The sequence below is a fragment of the Oryx dammah genome, unplaced genomic scaffold, assembly GCF_014754425.2.
Source record: "Oryx dammah isolate SB20612 unplaced genomic scaffold, SCBI_Odam_1.1 HiC_scaffold_27, whole genome shotgun sequence".
In the NCBI taxonomy this organism is placed as follows: domain Eukaryota; kingdom Metazoa; phylum Chordata; class Mammalia; order Artiodactyla; family Bovidae; genus Oryx; species Oryx dammah.
Window position 1 is genome coordinate 109,876,834 of NW_024070211.1, and position 21,867 is coordinate 109,898,700.

General features: G+C 40.3%; 1 protein-coding gene across 1 annotated transcript in view; it reads left to right on the plus strand.

The window, feature by feature from the left end:
* The window catches only part of MYO3B (myosin IIIB), a 422,856-nt gene that overhangs the window by 185,012 nt on the left and 215,977 nt on the right, over positions 1 to 21,867 (plus strand). The window contains 8 exon segments of the mRNA XM_040227940.1: positions 1,075 to 1,171; positions 2,137 to 2,253; positions 2,736 to 2,840; positions 5,516 to 5,599; positions 6,416 to 6,618; positions 11,191 to 11,289; positions 11,622 to 11,736; positions 21,264 to 21,390. Coding sequence (XP_040083874.1) covers positions 1,075 to 1,171; positions 2,137 to 2,253; positions 2,736 to 2,840; positions 5,516 to 5,599; positions 6,416 to 6,618; positions 11,191 to 11,289; positions 11,622 to 11,736; positions 21,264 to 21,390 — 947 coding nt within the window.

Consider the following 21,867-nt stretch of genomic DNA (forward strand, 5'->3'; position numbering starts at 1 on the left):
AAATCACTGCAGATGGTGACTGTAGCCATGAAATTAAAAGATGCTTGCTCCTTGGAAGAAAAGCTATGACCAACCTAGACAGAGACATTACTTTGTCAACAAAGGTCTGTCTAGTCAAAGCTATGGTTTTTCCAGTAGTCATGTATGGATGTGAGAGTTGGACTATAAAGAAAGCTGAGCACCAAAGAACTGATGCTTTTGAACTGTGGTGTTGGAGAAGACTCTTTAGAGTCCCTTGCACTGCAAGGAGATCCAACCAGTCCATCCTAAAGGAAATCAGTCCTGAATATTCATGGGAAGGACTGATGCTGAAGCTGAAACTCCAATCCTTTGGCCACCTGAAGCATAGAACTGACTCATTTGAAAAGACCCTGATGCTGGGAAAGATTGAAGGTGGGAGGAGGAGACTACAGAGGATAAGATGGTTGGATGGAGTCATTGACTCAATGGACATGAGTTTGAATAAACTCCAGGAGTGGGTGATGGACAGGGAGGCCTATTATGCTGCAGTCCATGGGGTCGCAAAGAGTCGGACACGACTGAGTGACTGAACTGAACTGAACTGAGGAAAGTGGAGTGGGTCACAGAGGGATTTAAAACAAACAAGATAAAATATGAGTGTTTCTTTATCGTTGGTATTTGCTATGTTATTCTCTAAAGTTTTCTGTAGCTTTAAAAATTCCCCAGAAAACGGGGAGTGGTGCTGGTAGAAGCAAGAGGGAACCTGAAGGGAAGTACCTTAACGAGAATTATGTGTCTGATGCTGAACAGAAAATAATGTGAGGAAGTACTGTGGTTGGCATTTAAGAAAAGCAGATATGAGTATTATATGGGCCCATTTGGCAGTGCTCCTCACGGCAGCAGAAGGCTTGGATGCTGGAGCACCCCTTTCCCCTGGAATTTCTGCAGTGATGAGAGAGGGCCGGGGGCTTGGACTAGGCTTGCTCTTCCTGTCCCTTCTCTGAAGTCTCTGAATGTGTTGTGTGACGAGACAGTGGCTGAATTGTTCTTGTGGCCTAGTTTCTGATATCTTTTTTACTGCCTTAGTACTAATATTCTCTGGATAAACTCTAGGCATGAAAGGATGCACACCAGAAGACCCTATCATGTGGAAGATGCTGAAAAATACTGCCTTGAGGATGACTTGGTCAATATGGAGGTCCTGGATGAGGTACTAAATATTTAATAGGCAGTTTTCACCAAGGACTTTTGTTTCACACGACTGGTCTGATCTTTCTGTTGTAGACCATGTTCTCCTAAGGTCACTTGAGACTTTGTTTGTGTAGCCCTGGGGTGAAACTCAAGGATGTTTGGCTGCTGTGACTATGATCCCGTGTTGTGCTGTGTTCATTATAGTCCCCTAAATGTCCTAAATGATGAAGAGAAAAGGATTTGGAGTTTTCCCGTGAAGGCTTTTATATTGCTGGCTTAAAAGATGTTTTTATATCAGCTGAAATTATTTTCTGTTTATAGAACAGTGCAATTTAACCCTTAAATTAAAACAGTTGTTTGTTCTTCATAAAGAAGAGCTTCATTTAGGGAAATAGTGAAGCTAATACAGCTTGAATTCCAAATTTGAAAATTGTGATAATCCCCATTTAAAATATGCATGTTTAATAGAGCTGTTAATTGCATTGGACCTGCTTCTGCTGTTTCTAACTCTGGGGACCCTTAAATGCAATGTATGAATCACTAAAGTGTGATATAAAAGTGTTCAATTCTACATTCCCACCACATAAATTTTTTAGTGTAGTGCTTTGAAAAATGAAGTTACAGTTTATCTGTACTTTATTAATAGGAATGGCCTATTAAATCGAATTCTGAATAGAACATTTGGATGGAGTCAAACAGTTTTTTCATAATAACAAAACTCTTGTCGGATATGTCAGTGTTTTTTAGCAAGTCCTAAATGGGCTGAATTCTTTTAAATAGTATATTCCTAATTTTTTCTTCTTTCAAGGCAAATATCTACATTTAGGATCATTAGGGTCCTAACAAATAAGGTATGATTTAAATGGACTATTTTAATCTTTTGGAGAAAATTATTCTTGTAAGAATACACTTGTTGTTATTTTTAATATCTCTCCCTTGACTAGAAATAATGTTTACTCTCAGTACTATTTATCCTCTTCTTAGGATACAATTATTCATCAGCTGCAGAAGCGTTATGTGGACTTACTTATTTACACATATGTTGGAGATATCTTAATTGCCTTAAACCCCTTCCAGAATCTAAGCATATACTCTCCACAGGTAAGGAATATTTTTGAGCATGTGGCTCCTTAACAGGAAATTTTAAATCTCAAGGAAAAATGAAAAGGGAGAAAAAGTGAGAATAAATACCATGGGTGGACATACCCCAAACTGAAAATAACAGTGCAACAAAATTCGTACATTTTGGGGGTGACTTTTAAGTTAAGATGTAATGATAACAGCTAACATTCAATTAGTGTTTACTGTATACCTGGCATTGGGTTGCCTTGGATATTTCTCATGACCCTGCATGATGGGCACTATTAGTAAGCCTATTTGGCAGATGAGGAGACTTCACATAGTGAAGTTAGTGTCCTTGAAGAAGCTATGGAGCCTGGGATTTGAAGTCAGTCCTGTAGACTCCAGAGACTGCTCTACAGCCTCTCTGATGCCACAGTTCCCCTGAAAAGTGACACAGCCTTGGTTTTATGGGCAAAGGGTATTGGAACATTAGAAGAGTTCTTTAAATTAATGTTTTTCAGTTTTCCAGACTGTATCATGGAGTGAAACGTGCCTCAAATCCCCCTCACATATTTGCATCAGCAGATGCTGCTTACCAATGCATGGTTACTTTCAGCAAAGACCAGGTAAGAACTTAACTGTCCTTCCCCACCAAGTCCCACAGTAGGATGTTTTCTGTTCTCCTTTGCAGCTCTTGAGTTTTCCTAAAAACTTGCCATTCTGGATGCTGATACTGACTCAAGGAAATAGGCAATGAAATAGTAGCCCAGTGGGACAGGAGTAGTGATAAACTAGAGGAACAAGAGAATGTAGAAACCCTTTTCAAGAAATGTGAGACATCCTCCTCAAATACACTCATTTTCCCTGGTAAAATATAATAGAGGAAGGTGAAATTCACTCAGTCATGTCCAACTCTTTGCCACCCCATGGACTATAGAGTCCATGGAATTATCTAGGCTAGAATACTGAAGTAGGTAGCCTTTCCCTTCTCCAGGGGATCTTCCCAACCCAAGAATCGAACCCAGGTCTCCTACATTGCAGGCAGACTCTTTGCCAGCTGAGCCACAAGGGAAGCCTAAGAATATTGGAGTGGGTAGCGTATCCCTTCTCCAGAAGATCTTCCTGACCCAGATATTGAACTGGAGTCTCCTGCATTGCAGGCATGTTCTTTTCCAACTGAGCTATCAGGGAATCCCTAAAATATAATGAGATAATTCTAATATGAGAACATAGAGCTAACACAAAACTGATGACATGGTAATGACTGTAATAAAAACAAGATGGAGAATGACAGAAATTAAGTTCTTTCTTAGGAAGGGTTCAGAAAGTTCATGGTGCAGTCCTTTTTGTATGAAATACTGTACACAGGCTGATAATGGTCACGTACCCACTGTTTAGCTGCTAAGAAATTGTGATGAATTGGGGAAAAACTGTACAAATCTTAAACTCAATGCTATTAACCCAAAGCCCACCCATAAATTTTAACTGTCTGGACCTCCAGTTCACAGTGGTGGCATATCCAACCTTTGGCCCTTCCTTTACTTGTAATATTTTTTCCCTTGTGTGTTTATTCTGTTATAGAAACAGTCTAATTTCATGAGAAATTTTATGATAGAAGCACAATGTATATATTTCCTGAGACCTGTGAAGTCCAGTTTTGGATTTGTTGAGAAACACTTGAAATTTTAATAGTGCAATTTATAAAATGGAATACATGGATTAACTATGGGTTAAAAACTTGGCTTCTCCAAATTATTACCTTTCCCAGAGATTTGTGAAATGTCCACAGAATTCATAGACAGGAGTAAATGAAGGGAGATATATGTGTTTTTCAAGTTACAAAGTTATCCCACTGTGTTATCTTTTTTCTGACACCAAATGTTGTGTCTCTACCAACACTAGCAAATTCTGCAATTCCCTGATGCCAACCAGATGTCTAACAATTCAGTTCCATTCAATTCTGATACTAGCTATCCAGATTTAGCACAGACCTCACAAGTTCAGGGCTCAGTCCACAAGACCACCTGTACTTCAATGCCAGTTGTGAATGTGGTGCCTAGGCTACCCACTCTTCTGCCTGGCTGACTACAAATTTAGGGATTCCCACAATCCCCCTGAGGTTTGATAATTCACTAGAATGACTCACAGAACTCAGAAAAATACTTGTGTTTCCTGGGTTTTTATAAAGGACACAACTCAGAAACAGCCAAACGGAAGAGATGCTTGGGGCAAGATATAGGGGAGAAAATGGTGCAAAGGTTCTATGCATTTTCTAGGCACAGGCCCCTCCCAGGCCTGCAACATATTCACACTGGATGCTCTCTGAATCTTGTTGTTCAAGAGTTTTTATGACTCAATCAGTCTCTAGCCCTTTTCTCCTCCCCAGAAGTTGGAATGGTAAGGCTGAAAGTTCCCTCCCCCTACATCTTTTTTGGTGATCAGCCCCCATCCTGAAGCTATCCTGGGCTCCACCTTGAACCACTTGGTTAGCAGTTATATTTGCTTGAAAGGGACTTGTTTGTGAATAACAAAGAATGCTCCACCACTTCTATCATTCAGCACATTCCAAAAGTTTAGGAGCTCAGAGTCAAGAACCAGAGGCAAATACCCAATATATGTTTTTTATTATACCACACCTACTAATCTCCTTTATACATAAAGAGCTCCTAGAAAACACTGATAGAAAGACCAATAATACTAAAAAAAGAAGGCAAAGGATATAGACTGGACACAAAAAAGGAAAATATGAATGACATTAAACTTATGAAAAGATGCCCAATCTCACTCGTAATAAAAGTGCAAATTAAAACTCTCCCAAGATACAGTGTTTTGCCTGTCAGAATGGCAGGAATCCAACATACCCAGTTGGTGATGCTGCAGGAGAATAGGCACTTTCATACAGTCCTTAGGAAAGCAATTTGGTATTATCTATTAAACTTATGAATGTGTTTACCTTTTGGTCCAACAACCCCATTTCTGGGAATTTATTCTGCAAATGAACCTGCATAAATATAATGACCTATGCAGAGGGCTGTTCATTGTTTGGAGCAACATAGGAAGAAACTCAAGTATCCATTCTGACTGGTTAAATAGACTATGGTACATCTGTACCGAGGAGCCACAAATGACTAAAAAGGTTAAAGAAGCTCTCAATGTGCTGAAATGGGAGGATTCCTAAGATGTATTGCTCAGTGAAGAGTTAAGGTGAACAGTGGTGGATGTTACATGGAAACCATAGCTGAACACACAGGATGTTTACTGTGCTGTGAGTTCTTCACTAACACTTCATTTTCTGTATCAGTGCATTGTCATCAGTGGAGAAAGTGGCTCTGGGAAGACGGAAAGTGCCCACCTGATCGTTCAGCATTTGACTTTCTTGGGAAAGGTAATGATGACCTGCTTTCTGTACTCTGGCTTGAAGTCCCTTCAGAGTAACTGCATATTTCTAAAATGATGGAAATACTGGATTTTATTAGGGGGTACATAGAAACATTCCAGCTTTATTATGCTCGCCTCCTGATTGCTAGGCCTTGTAAGATGTCAGTATGTCCATGTCCTTCTCCTTTCATGTAGTGAAGAAAATAATGCCAGCATGAATTTACTAGATTTGGCAATTAACTTTTCTTGTTCTCAGTATAATACAAACAGCCATTAAGTAGTAAAAGTGGTTAAACACTAGGAGCAGGATCGGGGGAGTCACTAAGGTGATTAAAGGACTGGAAAGTAGAAATCTTTGAGCAAAAGTCGAGGGAAATAGAAATTTTTAGCTTGGTGAAATGGACATTGAAGATATGGCTGTAAAAATAGCCTAGCAATTACTTATAAGCAGTGTATTATAAGACTAAGAACAAATTTAAGTATTTTTTACAGAGGAGGTTTATTGAATATTATAATGAATAACTGAGAAAAGTGATGGAATCTATTTAAAATTCTTTCTAAACTCTAGGCATTTTATCTGTCAAGGATTTTAAGAGAAGCGTGGATGGTCATAAAAACTGACCTAACCTAGCCTCATCTGATACTTATGCACCTGGGCAGATGCTTATCTGAGAAAACAGTGCTGGTGGTTGATGCTAATTTCCCAAATGGAGTTTTTCCCCAAAAGATAAATGTGATTTTTATTTACTGGGAGGGGTGTGTGGCAGCTCTACTGGAGCAGTGTTTCTGGAGACTCGACTGGACTGTTCTCTGTTTGGCACAGGCAGATAATCAGACCTTGAGAGAAAAAATTCTGCAAGTCAACTCTCTGGTGGAAGCCTTTGGAAATGCATGCACTGCCATCAATGACAATTCCAGCCGTTTTGGAAAATATCTGGAAATGATGTTTACACCAACTGGAGCTGTGATGGGAGCAAGAATCTCTGAATATCTCCTTGAAAAATCCAGAGTTATAAAACAGGCGGTGTAGGTGCCCTATTTTCTCACTCTGGTTTTATGCTGCAATGTAGACAGGAGGCTTTGGGAATTTTTATGGCTACATTCCATTCTTTGTTCTTAGTATCCCTGCCCCCATTCCTACCCTCAGCCTCCCCAAAGGCAAGGAACTATTTAAGGAAAGGATAAATGGTGATTTCTAACCTAAAAGACGTTTACAAGCACAGTAGAAAGGGCTGGATGAGATTACTTTGGGATAGGTATGCCCATTCCCTGGAGTTGGTTATACCAGGTAGAATTTAACAATATGCACTTACTTTTATAAATTACTAGTTCCCTTAAAATTGAGCTTGTCTATTAGAAAAAAAAAAAAAAACACTGAGAATATTCTACATGTTAAGTTTCCCCTAGTTTGAGAGAGGGAAAAGTTATTTTAAGAAGAGCAGTATAGGAACTTGCCTGGCGGTCTGGTGGTTAGGATTCTGGCTCTCACTGCTGAGGGTTCAATCCCTGGTTGGGGAACTGAGATCCCACAAGCTGCATGGTGCAGCAAAAAAAAAAAAAGGAAAAAAAAAGCAGCATAGCAGCTGTGGTCAATAGCATGGACTGCTCTTGATTCAAGTCTGTCTCTGACATTTACTGTGTGACCTTGGGTATGTCACTGATAGCTTATGGAGAACGATGTCAGATTCATGATCTCCAAAGAAGATTTAGCCTTCATAGCTCAGTCGGTGAAGAATCTGCCTGCAGTGCAGGAGACCTCGGTTCGATTCCTGGGTTGGGAAGATCTTCTGGAGAAGGGAAAGGCTACCCATTCCAGTATTCTGGCCTGGAGAATTCCAGGGACTATACAGTCTACGGGGTCGCAAAGAGTCAGACATGACTAAGTCAGACAGACATTAAGCCCAGACATCATTAGCTCGGGGCTTAAAGAAAGTTAGTCTTAAAGATTGTTGTCATAATAACTCAGAGTTTAAGAAAAAATGTCTTATGTGATTAAGACAAAGCAATACAGAAAAAAGGTTTATCCCTTTCTCCTCCTCGAGGGCCCCTGACTCCTTATCAATCTACCTAAGAATTAACGCTCTCATCACCTAACCTCTCTGAGCCTCATCTGTGAAATGAAGATGCTCCTAGAGCCTACCTCATGAGTTTGCCATGAAAATTAGTGAGTTTGTTTATGTAAAAGAACTTTTAAAAGTGCCTGGGTTGGTACATGTTAGAGTTAGCCTCTCTTCCTATTATTATTACTGTTAGAGGACATCAGACTTCCTCAGGAACACGGCTCCATTTATGCCTATTCCTGCTGCATGCCAGTGTTGTGCTCTCTGTTGAGGTTGCAAGAGTAAACAAAATAGACAAAATTCTAGTATTCTTGGAGCTTGGAGTGGATCGGGGATGAGAGAGGGACAGGCGCAGGAAGGGTCACAGGCATTAAGCAAAAAAAATAAATAAGCTTAATGCATAACAACTGTGGTAGGTACCAGGAAGCAATGTAAGGCACTCTGAAAGTAAAACAGGTGAAAGGGTAATAGCCTAGCCTAGGAGGAGAGGGTTTCTGTGTGAGAGACATTTAATCTGAGCCCTGAGGATCACTAGAAGTCAGCCAAAGAGATGGGAGGGCGACAGGAGTGGAGGGGTGGGGGAAGAGAGAAGCAAAGACAAGACTGAGGCCGGATCATGCAGGGCTTTGGAGCCAGGTTGAGGAACCTATTCTAAAGACAATTCTTCTGAACCTTATTCTAAAGGTAAAAAGAAGCCATTTAATGTTTTGAAGAAGGGGAGTCACAAAACCCAGCTTGGGTTTTGTTATGATGAGATGATGGCTCTGGCTTCAGTGGAGCAAATGGGTTGGAGAAGATGCAAGAACTACTATTACACTGAGACCACTAGGAGGCTGTTTTCAAATCAACCTGAGAGAGACTGTTAGCCTGAACTGAGGTGGTAGCCTTGGAGATGGGGAAGCAGGGGAGCAGATGAATCTGAGAGGTTGTGCAAGTGGAGCCCACAGGACTTGTTTTAGGTTCAGAACCCCAGCATCTTCTTTTATCAGATACCCGCAGTTCCTTCACAAAACAGGGACTGACTTGAAAATTAAACAAATACACGAAAGGATAGAATCAGTCATTTTTAGCTTCCCTGTGGTGTCTTGATTAATTTTTATGAGGTGCCCTGCTTCTTTCTTTCTAAATTAGGGTTATTTTAAAGTTTAGGAAACTACCTCTGACAGAATGGAAATTGTAGTTTTCTGTGTTCAAATGTAAAGTGGTCTTTTACAAGGAAAATGTAAGGAGGGTTCTGATCACAGCTCTGTCACTTATTAATAGAACTATCCTTATAGCTTACTTTCCTCATATGCAAAAGAAGACATAATAAAGCCAACCTCTTGTGGCTCAGATGGTTAAGAATCCACCTTCAATACAGGAAACCCAGGTTCAGTCTCTGGGTGTGGAAGATCCCCTGGAGAAGGGAATGGCTACCCGCCCCAGTATTCTTGTCTGGAAAATTCCATAGACAGAGGAGCCTGGTGGGCTACAGCCCATGGGGTTGCAAAGAGTCAGACATGACTGAGCAGCTAATACTTTCACTTTCAAAGCCAACCTCACAGGGCTGGATAATTAAATGAAATGATATGTGATTTTTGCCAAATATAGAATAACTGGTACGTAATAACCCATAACTTATTATTGCTGTTAATTTTAGTCAATATGATAGCACTGGTGGGTAAAATAGACTGAAGACATTAGATGAGAAGAAGGTGGGATTTGTGTAAGTCCTGGTCATCTGATCTTTCTGGTTCTGCTCTCCTCTGGCATGTAGTAGGATTCTCTCACCAAGTCCTCCTCGTTGGTCTCCTTGCATCCATCTTAACTTCTTACAATCTAGTCTCACATTTACAGTTTAAAACACTTCAAAGAATTCTATTTGCATAATCAACAAAATCTTCATTATAGCCTGATAAGGCCTGTGTGGGCTGGCCCTGCCCACCTTGTCCACCGGCTTCTCAACCAGCAGACTTTTGGTCCCTACATGGATATCATGCTCAGAGCCTTTGTGTACGTGCTGCTCCGTCTCCTTGAAATGCTTTCACTCTTCTCCCTGTAGCTCCTTCCACTCCTTTCTCACACTTTAAAATTTGATTTTCATGTTATTTCCTTTGAGAGTCCTTCCCTTCACTGGGCACAAGTGACCCTCATCCGCGAATGTTGTCTCAGCCCTTTGATTGTTTCTTTCAAAGTCCTTATCACCAGTTTTCATACTGATTCATCTCTGTCCATCACCAGAAGGAAGCTCCAGAGAGCAGGAATCCTCTGTCCCATATCCCTGGCATCTGGTGCAGTGCCTACCATACTTGGCACTTAGTAAGTTTATTAGTTGAGTGAACAAATAGGGGTGAGGAATGGCTGGTAGAGATAAGAATGTACCAGGTGAGCTTAGACAGAATAATCAAGTAGAGGAAGGCCAGAATATCCAGGGTAATATCCAGGAGAAACTGAAGAAAAGTGTGGGACCCATGTCACAGACAGAGACAAGGAGGAGAAGGAAGATAAGATTTCTTTCCACAGAGCTACGTTGGCCAAGGTGAGGATTTGTGAAAATCCTAGGGCATCAACAGAAGAGACTGACCTCCAAAGGAAAGTAAGGACAGAAAGAAGGACTTTTCAAACTATCTTTGTTGAAAGACTAGTTTTTTTTTTAATAGTTCATGATAAATTGTGATTTTATTTTTGTGAAATATAATTGAAGTGTATTACCAGAAAAATCATCATACTCTCAGATATCATAGAAATACCACTTACTATAAAATGTCTGGACACAGACTTTCCAGTTTCTTGTCTCATCATAAGCTGACTGCAGTCCACAGACTACAGAGACCACAGTCCAGCAGCACCCACCCTGGCCAGAGTGGCCTAAATACAGGTACATTCCACAAGACTAGGTAGACGATGCATGACATTTTTGGACTGTATTTGAAAGAATACAAGTTTGAGACAGTGGAGACCTTAGTTCTGGGACCAGTGCCCTTCCCTAACTTGCTGAACTACTGGTGAGCTGCTTCTCGTCTTGGGCTTCGGTGAAGTAGGGAGTTTGGGTGATCTTTGTAAGTTGGATATCACTGTCTCTGATACAACATGGGCTTCAAACAAGATGTGTGTCACAGATGTACAGTTATTTGGTCTGGAATAGAAAGATCTCTAAACGTAAGTAACCTGAGCTGTTACCTCCTATAAATGTTTCATTCTCTAAAATCTTCTGTATAAACATAAATGTGTTTAACAGTGTGACACTGTGGAAATTGCTATTCTAATCCTATCCCTATTACTATTCTGTATTTGGGATGTAACATATTGTACTGTGTGCTCAGTGGTGTCTGACTCTGCAACCCTACGGACTATAGACTTCAAAGCCCCTCCGTCTGTGGGATTTTCCAGGCAAGAATACTGGAGTATTCTGCCATTTCCTTCTCCAGGAATGTAGCATATTAATTGCCTATGAATGCAAATTGGCTACAGAATAATATTTTGCATAGAAAGGAAAAGCCATCAAGTAGAGAAGCCCAGAATACATTATTAACAATGTCCCGTCTCTACTTTTTTCCAGAGGGGAGAAAAATTTTCACATATTTTATTATATTTATGCTGGTCTTTATCACCAAAAGAAACTTTCTGAGTTCCGACTTCCTGAGGAAAAGCCTCCTAGGTAAGTTTCAGGGGTTTTAGTTGTTAATTTGTAATGAATATATAATTAGCAATTGACAAAACTTGGAAATGGAGCCATTCTCCTAACTAGACACACAGTCTCTTTAGCCAAAATGCCCACATGAGATGGCAGGAACTTTATTTCCCTTTGCATTTTCTAGAAAGCTTAAAAACTTAATTGCAGACATTTTACTTAGCCATGCACACCATTATTTCATCACAGTATTAGACTGTAAGGAAATGCTCTTGCAAAGAAGAGCCCAATGATACCCTGGTATTTGGGATGCCATTTGCCAAGTCAGTACTCATTCTGTGTGGTCATACTCCATGTAGGTACATAGCTGATGAAACTGGAAGGGTGATGCATGACATAACTTCCAAGGAGTCTTACAGAAGACAGTTTGAAGCAATTCAGCATTGCTTCAGGATTATAGGATTCACTGACAAGGTAAGTGATTGCCAGGACAAAAAGAAACTCAAGTGTTCATATTCTTGGGTCAATGAGAATGAAGACCTGAAAGTTCCAACTTGGGGCAGTACCCATGCTTTTCAAATGCCATGCTGGTCATGTTATAAGGTTTTGCTACTTCAAAGTGTGACCCAAGGACCAGAGACATTGTCATCACCTAAGAGCTTGTTAGAAATGCAGATCGTCAGGCCTAACCAAGGACAGCTGACTCAACATCTGCATTTTAGTAAGGTCCGAGGGGAACATTAAAGTAGAAGTACTAAAAATAAAAATTAAAAAATGATATAGAAGTACTTTTGTAAATGCCGAATACCTGTGAATTGTTACTGCTGTCATCAATTCACTCCAGCTTTGATAACAAACACTAAAACAACACTGCCCTTTTCTGAGCTGGGGTTGTTCCAAACATTAGAGTGAATTGTCTAATAGGAGCATAAGAATATGGAGGTTACCCCCGAGCCACAGGAAGATATTTGTGTAAATAGTTGCTTGTGCCTCAGATAAATTAAACCTTTTCAACTTTCTTGCAGTCACTTTCTTCTCCATGGTGCAGAATTGCAATTATTAGCTATAGTTCTAAGTATTATATTGCCTTTATCATACTAGATACAGGCTGTCTCTATTAAATATATACTGGGGGTGACAGAAAATATTTATTACTCTAGGCTCAAATAATACTCTGTGATACATTTGTGTCATAGTTTCTGGGCTTTTTGCCATCAAATTTGTAAAATATACAGATTCTTTTGCCTTTCCAACAAAGGAGGTGAATGATTAGGAGATAGGTGAAAATGTTTAAATCTTCAGGGATTAGATTACAAGACACTTGAGTTAGCTTGGGACAGCCACTCTGGATAAAAGATTGCTTTTGTAATCCAAGGAGTTTGGCCAGCCCTTTCCTCCCCAGCTTGGTTGATTTTAGTTATAATAATACATTTCTTCTTTCTAGCTAGCTGTTAAATTTTTCTGTCAGCCTCCCACAGACTTTAAACTGACAACGGAAAATCCCAAAGGTCAGATACAAATAGAAATATATTTCCTTTGGCTTCTTAGAGGAGAGCAATTAAACAGGTTCCAGTATTATTAAAGGACCTTTATGGTTGTTAATTTATAGAGCTGGTTGTTATCAAAGATGCGTCACCAGAAGAGTCAAAACTTGGCAGTAGAGCCATTTAAAGTCACTTGGCTCATGCTGAAGTGTTAAGGGCATAGTTTCTTTAAAAAGCACAGGAACAATAGAGAAGTCAGTCATAGGGTTCATAGTATTTTGCTTCTAATAAGTACAACAGTGGTTGTAGAATACTGTAGAAAGATTGATGCCAACTCTAAAGGAAAGGCTATTATATCAGCCCTGTCCTAATGGTATAAATAATAATAAAACAGATGATGTTTTAAGATAAGAAAATTAAAAAGAAAAGAAACTAAATATGCTAAGTATATATCCTTGAAGTAAGCTATCCCAACCTCCTATGGGAATAAAGTCTAGTAGAAATGAACGAATGATTGCACGAACAGCTATGAAAATAAAGAAACAAAAGGTAGTAAATATTTTTAGTTTATGTCTGCTCTGGACTGTTAAATGAATAATCAGACTGTGATTATATGTATGTGTGTGTGTATTCATTATGTCCCATGTTAGTTCATGCTGGAACACAGTTTATGTCAGCAGTCCTGGAAATGGAAGGAAGAGGCTGGATCTCTCTTATCCTGATTTCTTTTGTTGTGTCTTTGTCTGTATCTCTATAGACAACCTATTTTGCTGAATTAAACTCAGTTTGCTTTATGTTTGTAAACTCAAAGTAGTTTGACTAAATTCAGAAAGACTTCATTGACTGTAGTCAGGAAACAGATGCTAAACAACTGACGTAACAGAACTTTCTCTTAAGTTTTTCTTAGGGGTATTTCTAGACAGATCTTGAATGAACTGGTCAATTTAATAAAAATTATGGTCCCTGTCCTTTCTTACAGTGTCACTAATTCCCTGTAGGAAGCCTTTAAATTTTTCCCAAACCCTTAAAGCCAAAATATTGGAAAGAACCCTTGAACCTAGGTTTATTGTAAAGAAACTTCACTGGTAATGAACTTACAGTAACAATGAAATCCCTGTGGGCAGCTGGCAGGGGGGTGGGGGGGGCCAGGGGTGGTTATACCTAAAACCTTGTAATGAAGATCAGTGCTTTTCTACTCTTATTTTTGGATTAAACCACACTATTTTTGTTTAATATTATGCTTGTCTTACTGGTATATGAATCCAGTTCACTTCAGTTCAGTCGTTCAGCCTGTCCGACTCTGCGACCCCATGAATCACAGCACGCCAGGCCTCCCTGTCCATCACCAACTCCCGGAGTTCACTCAAACTCATGTACATCAAGTCAATGATGCCACCCAGCCATCTCATCCTCTGTCTTCCCCTTCTCCTCCTGCCCCCAATCCCTCCCAGCATCAAGGTCTTTTCCAATGAGTCAACGCTTCGCATGAGGTGGCCAAAGTACTGGAGTTTCAGCCTCAGCATCAGTCCTTCCAATGAACACCCAGGACTGGTCTCCTTTAGGATGGACTGGTTGGATCTCCTTGCAGTCCAAGGGACCCTCAAGAGTCTTCTCCAACACCACAGTTCAAAAGCATCAATTCTTGGCTCTCAGCTTTCTTCACAGTCCAACTCTCACATCCATACATGACCAGTGGAAAAACCATAGCCTTGACTAGACAGACCTTTGTTGGCAAAGTAATGTCTCTGCTTTTGAATATGCTATCTAGGTTGGTCATAACTTTTCTTCCAAGGAGTAAGCATCTTTTAATTTCATGGCTGCAATCACCATCTGCAGTGATTTTGGAGCCCCCCAAAATAAAATCTGACACCGTTTCCACTGTTTCCCCATCTAGTTCCCATGAAGTGATGGGACCGGATGCCATGATCTTCGTTTTCTTTTTTTTTTTCCTGACAGATGGTTTTTTTTTTTTTTTAATTTTTATTTTTACTTTATTTTACTTTACAATACTGTATTGGTTTTGCATACATTGACATGAATCCACCACGGGTGTACACGAGTTCCCAAACATGAACCCCCCTCCCACCTCCCACCCCATATCATCTCTCTGGATCATCCCCGTGCACCAGCCCCAAGCATCCTGTATCCTGCATCGAACATAGACTGGTGATTCGTTTCTTGCATGATAGTATACATGTTTCAATGCCATTGTCCCAAATCATCCCACCCTCTCCCTCTCCCTCAGAGTCCAAAAGTCCGCTCTACTTCATTTTCTGAATGTTGAGCTTTAAGCCAACTTTTCCACTCTCCTCTTTCACTTTCATCAGGAGGCTTTTTAGTTCCTCTTCACTTTCTGCCATAAGGGTGGTGTCATCTGCATATCTGAGGTGATTGATATTGCTCCCGGCAATCTTGATTCCAGCTTGTGTTTCTTCCAGTCCAGTGTTTCTCATGATGTACTCTGCATATAAGTTAAATAAGCAGGGTGACAATATATAGCCTTGACGTACTCTTTTTCCTATTTGGAACCAGTCTGTTGTTCCATGTCCAGTTCTAACTGTTGCTTCCTGACCTGCATACAGATTTCTCAAGAGGCAGGTCAGGTGGTCTGGTATTCCCATCTCTTTCAGAATTTTCCACAGTTTATTGTGATCCACACAGTCAAAGGCTTTGGCATAGTCAATAAAGCAGAAATAGATGTTTTTCTGGAACTCTCTTGCCTTTTCGATGATCCAGCAGATGTTGGCAATTTGATTTCTGGTTCCTCTGCCTTTTCTAAAACCAGCTTGAACATCAGGAAGTTCACGGTTCACGTATTGCTGAAGCCTGGCTTCAGTGGTATAAGAATTACCATAACATATTAAATAAATTGAGTTTTAAGTATGTTTATGTTTATAAGTACATGAAGACTTTTCTGGCATTTGTGAAGGTTATTTGTGAAGGTCAAAATTGGACATTTATTGTAGATCCCTTGATGAAGAGGTTAGGGAGAAGCCTTTGAGATTAGGGAATTTTTTTTTCCCTTTCTTCAAAACAGATCATGAATTGGGAGAATGCTGCTAAGGACAGACCAGAGGGGTACATATTAAAGTGTTAATTGAAGGTGTTGAGATTTCCAGTGCCTTAATGACAGACAATAGGACTTATCATTGACTTAAAAAAAAAAAAAAAAAACTCTTTATTGATGTATGATTGACATGCAAAACAAAACTTTTTTTTAACCAACCATTGACTTTAAAGTTACGAATGTTGAGAGCCTCTGAAAAGGAAACTGAGTAAAGAGCCTGTAAGAAAGAATGCCTGTCAGCTGGGCCTAATGCAGCGCTTTGGGCAAAAAAAAAAAAAAAAAAAAAAACTGGTGAAAAACTAAAGACATAAAAAAAAAGTAAGGTAAAGAGAGACTGAAAGGGTGAGTAAATTCCTAGGGAGATATAAGTACCACAAGATGCCTGTGAAGCCAACCAGGGGCAGTTTTCTTGAATTAGCTTCAGGCTAACAGAGATAACTATGATGATGTGATCACTCACCTAGAGCCAGACATCCTGGAATGCAAAGTCAAGTGGGCATTAGGAAGCATCACTATGAACAAAACTGGTGGAGGTGATGGAATTCTAGGTGAGCTATTTCAAATCCTAAAAGATGATGCTGTGAAAGTGCTGCACTCAATAGGCCAGCAAATCTGGAAAATTCAGCAGTGGCCACAGGACCGGAAAAGGTCAGTTTTCATTCCAATCCTAAAGAAAGACTATGCCAAAGAATGCCCAAACTGCCACACAATTGCACTCATCTGACATGCTAGTAAAGTAATGCTCAAAATTCTCCAAGCCAGGCTTCAACAGTACATGAACTGTGAAATTCCAGATGTTCAAGCTGGATTTAGAAAAGGCAAGGGAACCAGAGATCAAATTGCCAACATCCTCTGGATCATTGAAATAGCAAGAGAGTTCCAGAAAAACATCTACTTCTACTTTATTGACTATGCCAAAGCCTTTGACTGTGTGGATCACAATAAACTGTGGAAAATTCTTAGAGATGGGAATACCAGACCATCTGACCTGCCTCTTGAGAAATCTGTATGCAAGTTAAGAAGCAACAGTTAGAACTGGACCTGGAACAACAGACTGGTTCCAAATCAGGAAAGGAGTATGTCAAGGCTGTATATTGTCACCCTGCTTATTTAACTTCTATGCAGAGTACATCATGAGAAACACTGGGCTGGATGAAGCACAAGCTGGAATCAAGAATTCCAAGAGAAACATCAATAACCTCAGATATGCAATGACACGACCCTTCTGGCAGAAAGCGAAGAACTAAAGAGCCTCTTGATGAAAGTGAAAGATGAGAGTGAAAAAGTTGGCTAAAACTCAGCATTCCGAAAACTAAGATCATGGCATCTGGTCTCATCAGTTCATGGCAAATAGATGCAGAAACAGTAGAAACAGTGAGAGACTTTATTTTGGGGGGCTGCAAAATCACTGCAGATGGTGACTGCAGTCTTGAAATTAAAAGATGCTTGCTCCTTGGAAGAAAAGCTATGACCAACCTAGATAGCATACTAAAAAACAGAGACGTTACTTTGCCAACAAAGGTCCATCTAGTCAAAGCTATGGTTTTTCCAGTAGTCATGTATGGATGTGAGAGTTGGACTATAAAGAAAGCTGAGTGCTGAAGAATTGATGCTTTTGAACTGCAGTGTCAGAGTAGACTTTTGAGAGTCCCCTGGACAGCAAGGAGATCCAACGAGTCCATCATAAAGAAAATCAGTCCTGAATATTCATTGGAAGGACTCATGCGATGCTGAAGCTGAAACTCCAATCCTTTGGCCACCTGATGCAAAGAACTGACTTTTTGGAAAAGATTGCTGGGAAAGATTGAAGGCAGGATGAGAAGGGGATGACAGAGGATGAGGTGGTTGGATGGCAGCACCAGCGTGATGGACATGAGTTTGAATGGGGTCCAGGAGTTGGTGATGGACTGGGGTGACTGGCATGCTGCTGTCCATGGAGTTGCAAAGAGTCAGACATGACTGAGCGACTGAACTAAACTGAACAGAGAAAACCAGGATTCTTCTCAACTTTCCACTTAGCCTCATCTTTACAGAGAGAATATCTGCCTCAGTGGAAGAAGTGTCTTTTGAGAAAAAGAGAAAAAGAAGCCAAGGTCATACATCCTGCATGGGGCTTTGGTAGAGAAATACTTTCCCACTTGTGCTGATTGGTGGTGAAAGCAAATTCATACTCATCAGCAGTGAACTGGGAAACCTAATTGTAGGAATTGTTCATCTTCTTGTTAACTGTTCCTATCCTGGGTGAGCTGACTCCATTTTATGATATAGAAAGTTGGAAGTTGGCAAGAAATAAAAAGAGTAGATAGCCAGTCAGTCCTAAAGGAAATCAACCCTGAATACTCATTGGAAGGATTAATGCTGAAGCTAAACCTCCAATACTTTGGCCACCTGATGCAAAGAGCTGACTTATTGGAAAAGACCCTGATGCCAGGAAAGAATGAAGGCAAAAGGAAAAGGGGGCAGTGGAGGATGAGATGGTTAGATTGCATCACTGACTCAATGGACATGCATTAGCTCAAACTCCGGGAGATAGTGAAGGATAGGGAAGCCTGGCATGCTGCAGTCCACGGAGTCACAAAGAGTTGGACACGACTTAGGAACTGAACAACAATGAATGGCAAGCAGATAGCAAGATTCTTCAGGAAAGGCAGGAATACCAGGAAAGCCTCCATAGCTGGAGATGAGGCAAGAGGAAATGAGCAAGGAGAGGAAGGTGAGAAGTCCTTCCTAGGCTGGCTATGAAGAGAAGAGAAGAGACATTGGATTACATATTGGGGAGAGAGGAGTAATCACACAGGTAGACATATCACTGATTGAATTCTACCAGTAGATGGATAATGTTTTGACCTAAATACAGGAATGGATGTAGGTTCCTAGGCCAGAAAGGAAGAACTAACTGGCCCAACAGTGGGACTGAAGAGTCAAGGGGAATAGGCTGGAAACTGCACAGGCAGCACTGTAAGGCTAATACCTCCATAAGGAGGGGAGCATTGGGAACCCTTTCTCAAGTCCTCTTCTCTGAACCAGGGAAGGAGACCCAGTCTGCTTTTAACTTCTGTCTTTTGCTCAGTGCTTGAACCCAAAGTCTTTGCTGAAATATATACGTAGTTTTCCTCTTTCAAAGAGGAAATCTCTGAGCGGTGTGCTGAAAAGAATATTGCCAAAGACACACAGGGTGAGATGCTGGTCTCAAGGGTGTGGTCCTTGTCATTTCCTTTGTGGATGGTCATCCTAGTGGTGAGATGCCTGGATGCCTTATTTTGGGAGGTTTCATAGCTTGTACACTTATACATGGTGTGTGTATGTGTGTTTTAATTAGAGGAAATATTGAGAGTTTTAGATAAGCTCTTGAGATAACTATGTATAGAAATAATAGATATAGAACTCACTGCTGTGAAGTCTGTTTTACTCTCTGGGATCTGCTTCTGTGGGGGGAGTCTGGATGCATTCCACAAGCCTCATGCTGTATTGATCAAAGTAATGAGGTTCTGTCATGTTAAATCCACACTAGTCCCAGGAAACCCATTTGGTAGGTGTTCTCCTTAGCCACTCTTAAGTTGTGTGATTAAAACAGTGATTCTTGAAGTCAGAAACATGACACCTTGCCTTTGATTTAGGAGTCTGAAGAACACTGTTTTTCTATAGTGGAAGCCTGGTTTAAAATCCTCATTTGTCTTTGTAGCATTATCAGGTATCCAGCAGATGTCACTATTACAGTCCATGTTCAGTTTTTTGGCTTTACTGAGCAGTATTTGCAGAAAGGCTCAATTCAGAGGCATTGCTTTATCAGTGGTCTAATGGCAGTTTCTATTAGTTTGCTGCTATGTATAGTACTAAATCAAGTGCCCAGCCTGAGTATTTTTAGTCAAAGTACTTTATCTATAAGTATAAGATGCAGGGATTTCCTGGCTATATATTTCATTTCTCACCTATAGGAAATGTAAATATTTAAACAAATAATTGTACTTTATTTTTTTACCATTAATTATTCTTATGTATTCTACCTTCAATATAAAAATAGGACTTAGATCATCAGGCATCATTTCTATTCTTAACCAAATGTGTAGAGTTTTCTTCCCCATACTAACCAGTTCTCCTACAGGCCAGTTCAATTCCAACACTGTCTACCTCAAGTTAGCTTCAAATTATACAAGTTAGAGGCCTACTCCTACAGGACTGCCCCAACTTCAGATACCAGTTGCAACTCCCAAGTTTTCCTATTTCTAATGGACAGGCTGTAAATAGAGAGTTTCCAAGACCCTCCTCTTCAAGTTCAATAATTTGCTAGAAGGATTCACAGAACTCAGGAAAGCAGTTCACTTAGTATTCCTGGATTATCATAAAGGATGCAACCGAGGAACAGACAAGTGGAAGAGATTTATAGGGCAAGGTCGTAGAAGAGGAGGCACCACCTCCTCTTTTCACCTTCATGTGTTTGCCGACCCAGAAGTTCTCCAAACCTGATCAAATAGGGGTTTTAGTGGAGGCTCTGTTACCTAGGCAAAACTGATCAAGTCATTGCCTGTTGATGATTGATTCAATCTCAAGCCCTGTGCCCTCCTCGAAGTCTGGGGTCTGGCTAAGATTTCCAACCCTTTAATCACATTGTTGGTTCCTCTGACAACCAGCACACCCATCCCCCAAGAGTCTCCTCCTTAGCACAAACTCAGATGTGGATGAAAGGGGCTTATCGTGATGAACAAAGGACACCCTTCTCGGCTCTATCACTCAAAAAGTCCTAGAGTTTTAGAAACTCTCGTGCCAGAAATGGGTACGAAGACCAGACGTTTATTTCCTATTGTAGTAAAACATGACAGGTAATTTCTAGTGAGTCTTTCAAAATGCTTTGACCTCATTCATAACTATATACTCTATAATTTAACCTCAGGTGTTCTAATGAAACATCGGTGAATGCCCTCCAACTATTCCATATAAGCTGTATTCAAGACGATAAGGAAACATCCGTACTCTTGTCTTGAAGAAAGACCCGTACTTGAATTTGGGAGCTGGTATTAGCTAGGGTTAAAGGCTAAAATTGTCTTAAAGAACAAAGAATAGTTCTCTCTAATGTAAGCATTCCAAGGCAAGAGGTTCAGACTGTAGAACACCTCTGTTCCATCGAGTCATTGGTCTCAGGCATTCTAATCAGTGGCATGATTGAAGGTGGGTGGTTGGGAGTTCGATCCAGCAGTGATGGAAAAAAAGGCTTGAAGGAGGCATGCTCCCTTCTATAAGGAAAGCCCAGAAATGGCCCACCTCATTCTGCCTGTTCCTTTGTTAAGAATTTAGTTACATGGCTTAACTGCAAGGAAGGCTTGGACATTTGTTTGTATGCCCAGGACAGTGGGGTGGAGATGGATGTGGGTGGACTAGTGGTTTCTACCACAGTGCTGGTAAGTTTATTGGTTTGATTGGCAATGACCAAACGTGATTCTTGACATCCTTTTCAGGAGGTGCACTCAGTGTACAGGATATTAGCTGGGATTTTGAATATTGGAAACATTGAGTTTGCAGCTATTTCCTCTCAGCATCAAACTGATAAAAGTGAGGTGCCCAATGCAGAAGCCTTGGAAAATGGTAATTATTTGATTCCTGTGCATTGTGTTGCCAAAGTACATGTTTCTTTTACTTGGGTAGTTTTTCAAGACTCGAAGATATAATGTGCTGGTCCTTAACTGGCTCTGAGTGTTTTCACTAACCAGTATTTCGCAGAGAATATCTTGGAGAACATCAGCGTTCATTTTATAAGTGGCAAGTACATAGATGTTCTGAAAAGTCCATGGCAGGTAACTTTGGGCAGTGATTCTCACCAGTGGCTGCTTTTAAAAATCATCTACAAATTTTTGAAAAAGATATGAGAGGTTGGACCTCACTCTGAATTCACTGAATCAGCATCTGGAGGGGATAACACATGCACCTATTTATTTTAAAATTTCCACAAGTAATAATAGTGGCACAAGGAATAAGATTCCAGAGTTAGGGGAAAAAAAACTCTTATTTTAATAAACAGCTCTTGTGTTAAACTGTAGCATATAACTCTGCTAATTGCTTTGT